This window comes from Cannabis sativa, chromosome 9 (genome assembly GCF_029168945.1).
Source record: "Cannabis sativa cultivar Pink pepper isolate KNU-18-1 chromosome 9, ASM2916894v1, whole genome shotgun sequence".
In the NCBI taxonomy this organism is placed as follows: Eukaryota; Viridiplantae; Streptophyta; class Magnoliopsida; order Rosales; family Cannabaceae; genus Cannabis; species Cannabis sativa.
This window is the reverse complement of record NC_083609.1, coordinates 3,151,860-3,159,038: the sequence shown is the minus strand read 5'-3', so window position 1 is coordinate 3,159,038 and position 7,179 is coordinate 3,151,860. Positions and strand designations below refer to the sequence as shown.

At 28.7% G+C, this 7,179-nt stretch overlaps 1 protein-coding gene across 2 annotated transcripts; it reads left to right on the top strand.

Annotated features, from left to right (window-relative positions):
- Window positions 1–1,035: 1,035 nt before the first annotated feature.
- Window positions 1,036–4,718, top strand: LOC115709026 (probable peroxygenase 3). 2 transcript variants are annotated; one of them, XM_061103779.1, is made up of 6 exons: window positions 1,036–1,309; window positions 1,401–1,550; window positions 2,179–2,264; window positions 2,648–2,742; window positions 4,025–4,150; window positions 4,322–4,718. In XM_061103779.1, exons 1-6 carry the CDS (start codon window positions 1,192–1,194, stop codon window positions 4,473–4,475), a joined length of 729 nt encoding a protein of 242 aa, XP_060959762.1. In that variant the 5' UTR covers window positions 1,036–1,191; the 3' UTR covers window positions 4,476–4,718. The 2 variants fall into 2 exon arrangements, with proteins under 2 accessions (XP_060959762.1, XP_060959763.1); XM_061103780.1 differs by lacking the exon at window positions 4,025–4,150 and having other exon boundaries at window positions 1,057–1,309.
- Window positions 4,719–7,179: the final 2,461 nt, after the last annotated feature.

The window sequence follows — 7,179 nt, the reverse complement described above, 5'->3', positions numbered from 1 at the left end:
GGAGAAGTTATTTGATCTGTTGATCTAGGTGTAATTAGGGTTAAAAAATAATAACGTATCTTGAGACTCATCTAATGTACCACGGAATACATTCCGTAAAATTACCTCACGACATAAAATCTTAATATATATATTTTGTCAGATGGATACAAGAGAAGTTAAATTTGATGAATACAAATGAACCTGCATGTTTAATTGTTTCACGTACAAAAATTAATTATTACTCTGAACTTGTGGTCCTAATACGTTGCCGTATTATATATATGATCAATTTTTTCAAGAGATCGAGGAGAGGACCACTATACTGTAATAAATAATTAATCATAAATCATGACAGATAGACTTTATTCACCATATTTAAAATGCATGTGCATGGATTAATTCTAAGAAGAAGAAAAATAAAAAATGAGTACTATATATATATATAGTACATCAACAATTAAAGTTGTAGTGTAAAATTGTGATACGTCAATATTCAAAAAAGAGACAGAGTCTTATATATATATTATATTAATTGATGAGGATTGCTAATTATAATAACTATTTTTTATCAAAAAAATAATATTTTAATATGTGTTTTCAGGCACAAAATTTGACTAAGAGGTTGTCCTCTTATATTGATAGTGAGTTTTTAGCGGCTAAATCTTCTTATTATCATTTCACTTGCACTTAATTCTCTAAATTCAAATTTTGGCAGTAAAGCTTCTAAATTACTGAAATATTAGTAAATTTAAGGTATCATTCGGTTAACTGTATTGTGAACTGTTTATGTGCACACTCTTGTACACGTTGACACGTTTATATTGGCACGCCTAATATTTTTATTTCAAAATTTATTTTTAAGTTAAAAAAAATTATAAAAATAAAAATAAAATATTTAAAAATATAAATTTTGAAATAATTTGTTTTATAATTTTTAAATAATAATATACGTGTGTACAAGAGTGTACACATAAATAATTCATGTTGCCAGTTAATTTTAAAATATAGATGACACTTTAAATTTACTAAATACAGGAATGTTCAAAACATACATTATTTTATGTATTTGAAAAACAAATAAAAAACATGTTTTGGTAGTTGAGTATAGCATATTTATAATTTATATATATATAGGGAGAGGGAGAGAGAGAACAAATAAGAAAGATAAAAGAGAGGAAGAATAGAGTAGTGAGTGGGAAATCAGAGAGCATGGAAACTAATAATAATAATAAGAACAATGAAGCATTGGCAACTGAAGCTCCATTAGCACCAATAACTTCTCAAAGAAAAGTTGTAACTCATCTAGAAATTTCACTCCCTAAACCTTGTAAGTCTATATTAACTATATATATATATATGATAATTAATAATATACATATATATATATTGGTTAATTATATATTAATGTGTATATATAGATATGCCAAGAGCACTTGTGGCTGTAGATGGAGAGCATCCAAATGGAACAGAAGGTCACAAACACAAGAATATGAGTGTTCTTCAGCAACATGCTGCATACTTTGACCAAGATCATAATGGCATTGTTTATCCTTGGGAATCTTATGTTGGTAAATATAATTATATATATATAACCCATGAATCTAATTAATTACTCTTTTTTGTATGAATTACCCAATTGTATTCAAAGAATTACAATTATTTCAAACAGACTATATATAAGACTATCTGAAATCATTTTAGTTAACAGCACCAACATAAATCGCAACTAAAATCGAAATAGCAATCCACGTAGAAATTACTTGAGTAACCCAACCGTAAATTTCAAAAAAAATTAAAAAATAGTATAAAGTAATTTCCTTAAAAAAAAATAGTTAGAGAAAAGTCTGCTAATGAGTTCTGGTATTAATGGTGTTTGAAGAGTTCTTTCACTTTCACAAACTATCTTTTTTCGTTGCAACAGTACTACTCCACACAGTTGAGATATATAGCTAATTATTTATTATTTTATTAATTAACAATAATTTACAAACTATAGAGCACCAATTAGATGTAGCTAATTATTATGATTATTATAACCACTTGAGGCTCAAGTGGCCATAGGGGTGCGTGTGTGTTGGAGGTCCTGGGTTCGAATCCCAAATTATATCGATGTAATATATGAACGCTTAAATAAAAAAAAAAATTATTATGATTATTATTGTAAAATATATATAATATATATAATAATTGTGTCAGGAATGCGTGCTGTTGGTCTGAATCCAATTGCTTCATTTTGTTTGGCTATGCTCATCAATTCTGCACTCAGTTATTCAACTCTTCCAGTAAGTATATATATATACAAATATTTATATATACAAATATTTATATATATATATATATATACATTTCTTTTTCAGATTTTTACTGTATAGTCGTACTAGAAAAATATTAGTACAAATAATTGGCATGTGCCCCCTTTTTTCAACTTATTTTACATTTTAGTCTATTTTTGATCATTTTTACTCAAGTTTTTTTTAAAAAAAAATTCATTAACTCTACATTTATGAAATACCATTTATTACTCTAAACATATTTTATTAATTCCTATTATATAGAGATATATATATACATATAAATAAAATTCAATATAATGTGATTCATAAAATTAAAAAATAATTAATGTTTTCATACATATAAATTTGATGGTAATAATTATATATTTCAGGGATGGCTACCCAATCCTTTATTTCCAGTATACATTGATAACATTCATAAATCCAAGCATGGTTCCGACTCTGGGGTTTATGACACAGAAGGAAGGTAATAATAACTATTAAATTACTAATTATAATTAGAATAAACTCATATCTTAACAAATAAAAAAAAATAATTAAAAAATTAATAAAAATATAAAATTATTTTTAAAAAAATTAGAAATTAAACTATGTTATGATCTAATTAGACGTTAAAAATATATTAGTGATTGATGCGGGAAAGGCTTTTCCCATGAGTGGATTAAATAAATCTATTTTTTTTTTTTTTTGAAAAAAACAAAATAGGCTCAAGTTTGTTCCCATAAAATTTAATTTTTTACAAAATTAAATTTTTAATATATTTTCTTTAATATCTAAATAATTTTTTTTAATAAAAAATAAATATATTTTTTTAAATCACTTGATTAGTTTTAAAATTTTAATTTCTTTTTTAATTTTTTTAATCATTCAAAATATATTTTTTTTAAGATCTAAATTATTTTTTTTAAGATTTACCAAAAAAATATTGAATCTTTATCATTTTTATTTTAAGGGGGTACGATTTGATAATTGTCAAAATTTAAGGGACAAAATTACTAATTTACGAAGATACGTTTATTTAAACCGAATAATGAGACGACATAACCTAGCAGAAGGGTTAAATCTCTATAAATGTAAAAGTTCAAGATGACTCTTAACAAGCCATATATTTTAAGGGGCAAAATCAGTATTGTCGAAAGTTCAAGAGAGAAAATTACTAATTATTCCTACAATTAATACCCCATTATTTGATTATTACTTATATATAGTATGATTAATAACTATACTAATAAGTTCTACAAAATTTGGAAGATTAATTTCCACATGAATTAAATTATCATTATTATTTACGAAAATGCCCTTTTAATATTATAATTAAAAGGATATCAACTAGATTAATTATGATGACATATAGAAAATTAATTAGTTGTTTAACTTATTAATTATACTCATGAATACACAAGAAAATGATTTATGTTATTTTTTTTTATAAATGCAAAAACGCAACTATAAAATTACGAAAATATGTTGTTCGAAATTTTAAACATTTTTAATGGTTTTTAAGATTTTATTTACAAAAAAATATGATCTTTAAATATTTTTATGTTGTAGTTTTGTTATTTTATTATTAATTTTTTATTGTTTGTATATATATATATTGTTATTGTCATGTGATTCTTTTGTTGTTTTTATAAAATATAATAAAAATATGAAAAAAAAAATTGAACCTAAAACTATAAAAATTTTACCAAAAATATTACTTTTTGTAATTTTCATAGTGGAATTTGTATTAATATTAATTATTTCAGGTTTGTTCCAATGAATCTTGAGAACATGTTTAGCAAGTATGCTCGTACTGTGCCAGACAAATTGTCACTAAAAGAAATTTGGGAAATGACTCAAGGCAACCGATGTCCATATGATTTTTTTGGCTGGTATATTTATAAACGTCATTAACATTAATATTGGTATTTTTGTAAATTTATTTTGATTAATATAGACATTAAAATTATCCCAGCTGAAATATTTAAGAATAAGATATAATTAAATAATCTTATTATATATATATATATATGCTATTTATTTAATTGTGACTTAATTTTCAGGTTATCAAGTAAGGTGGAATGGTTGAGTTTATATGCAATTGCAAAAGATGAAGAGGGTTTTGTGAGCAAAGAAGCTGTGAGACGTCTTTTCGATGGGAGCTTGTTTGAGTATTTAGCTAACAAAAATTTAGGCACTAATGCTAAGATGGAATGATGTGTACCAAAATTTATGTTTAACTAATTTAGTTGTGGTATGTATTTATATGGAGTGTGTGAGCCTAGGCTCTTCTGTGGGCAGTGGTGCTTTGGTTAGGGTACATTAGGGTTTGTGGTTGTTGGACGATTTTTCTTCATATTGTGTTGCTTGTTTTTGGCTAATTTGGTTTTTTTATTTTTTGGTTTACTTTGTAATAATGTTGTTTATCACTCTATTTATTCTCTTCTTCTTTCCCTTTAATAGTTCCACTTTTGGAAAGTTGAGCGAATTGGGTCAAGCCCAGTCTTTGGCTAAGGCGAGTTATAGGTCCGTTCTTAGAATCTACCCATTAAAAGAGAGAAACTAAAGAATATGAAAAGTATTTCTTTATTGATTGTATTTTGAAAGAATCACAAGTGAAAAGGAAAAAGCTTATATAGGCTAAATGAACCAAATATACTAGAAAAGACTAACTTAGCTTTTAACAAATTAACAAACCAACTGAATCAATAGGCCCTTTCAAGATGGTGTAAAAGTTTTTGACACCCATCTTAGATACAATGTCATTGAAGTGAGTGGGAAAGAAAGGTTTGATTAAGATGTCAACTAAGTTATGTTTTGAGGAAACATGGTTCATTTGCTGCTATTGGTGACCTTTTCTCTTACTATGTGGCAGTCTATTTCCACATGCTTAGTTCTTTCATGGTAGACATGATTTTTTGTAATGTGAATTGTTGCTAAGTTGTCACAAAAAAGAATGGATGGCATCTGTATTGGTATGTTGAAGTCTTTGATGATAGAATGGAGCCATGTGAGTTCACAAGTGGCATTTGCCATGGCCCTGTATTATGCTTCAACTAAAGATTGAGAAATAGTGGGTTAATTCTTGGATTTTTATGATTGTCCAAGGAACACACAATAACCTGAAATTGATCTTCTAGTGTCTAAACAAGCTCCCCAATCAACATCAGCAAAGGCCTAGAGTTGAGGAGTGGGGCATGATGCATAAAATTAAGAAGATCCTTGGCCAGGAGAGGTTTTTAGGTTCTGTAAGATCTAAGTTGTAGCATGTAGATGAGGTTGTCTCGGAGATTGGAGAAATTTGCTTAATTTATTGACTGTTGTTGCTGAAATTTATTAATTACTACGCAAGTGCACGCAATCAAGTAGTATACTCACGCAGGTGAGGTCGAACCACAGGGAATTAGATTAATTACTACTAAATTATACTTATAATTCTATTTGGCAAATCAATAATTTTTATAATTGAAACAGAATGAAAGTAATTCAGAAAATTTAAATAACACAAGTGAAAGTTAAGCAAGATGAGATGATAGGGAGGAGAATCCTGTTGTTGTTTACCCAAATCGTTAATGCTTAATTACTATCCTATTCTTGAAGTGAATGACAGATTATAAAATAACCTAGCTCTTTTCAGATCTTCTAGATTCTAAATCACATGTTATCTAATTAATTCCTTAATTAAACTAACATGAAATCAGCATTAAGTAATAATCTACTCGTCACATAAGTCATGCAAATACTCTCGTTTCACATAGAACATCGATTATCCCAATTTTAGCATTCTCAATTCTCACTTTTCAGATTTCGAATTGAGATCATAAAGCATGCACAAGGTGATCAATCTTAAACATGAAATTAAACGCAAATTAAGATAATTTCACAAACAAGAATGGAGGAATGGTAATTAAACATTAACTAGGCAAAACATTAAACAACAATCATCATCCTCCCTAAATGGGAAATTTAGTTCAGAAACAAATCCATAACCATTCCTAAAGCAATATTCAACATAAAGAAATTAAAGAGGAATAAAGAAAAGAACTGTTGGTGGATGAATTCTGGATCTTCACTTGAATCTCTATGCTCTTCCTACCGCTCTCTGCTGTATTTTAGGGTTCCAAAATTGCTTCCCCTGACTTCCAATCGCAGTTTTCTATTTATAATTAATTTTTAGGGTTCGATGGACGAAATTTCCCCTGGTCCGTACGGGATCTCACCGCGGCCAAGCTTCCTCTCGCCGCGGCGAGATAATTGCAAATTTGGGGTGTCTCTGTATCTCTTAAATGGCCGCGGCGACACTCCCCCTCGCCGCGGCGACACTCCCCCTCGCCGCGGCGACTGTAGCTCCCAGAGTCCTTATTTCTTTCGTGATCTAGCCGCGGCCAAGCTGTGTCTAGCCGTGGCCAGATATACAAAATTCCTCAAAAATTGTGTTTTCCTCGGTTCAGCTCGTCTTTTATTGAATTTCTGCACCCGAGACCTCTTTTATTCCAAAAAACCCGAAAACATAGAAAACAAGTGTAATTCCGTCCCAACACAGCGAAAACGCACATAAAATAGATCCAAAACATAGGCTAAAATTAGCCTAACAAACTCCCCCAAACTGACTCTTTACTCGCCCCCGAGTAAACTAAGACTCGAACTAAAAACAAACAAACAAAGATAGCTAAACTTTCCGACGATTGAACTGCTACCACCACCTGCACAACTTCAAGCAATCAATAACCAGAATTTCAACTCGATAACTCTAAGAACTAACTTGGATGTTCAATTTAGAAGTATTTGACGTTCATATCACAACCATTCTACACTTCCCGACATTCCACTAACACATGATCAATAAGTTTGGATGACATACCTCTCTCCACTAATGTTGACAAATTTTTCTTTGGAATCAATAGGTCTTTTTCGGTTATCA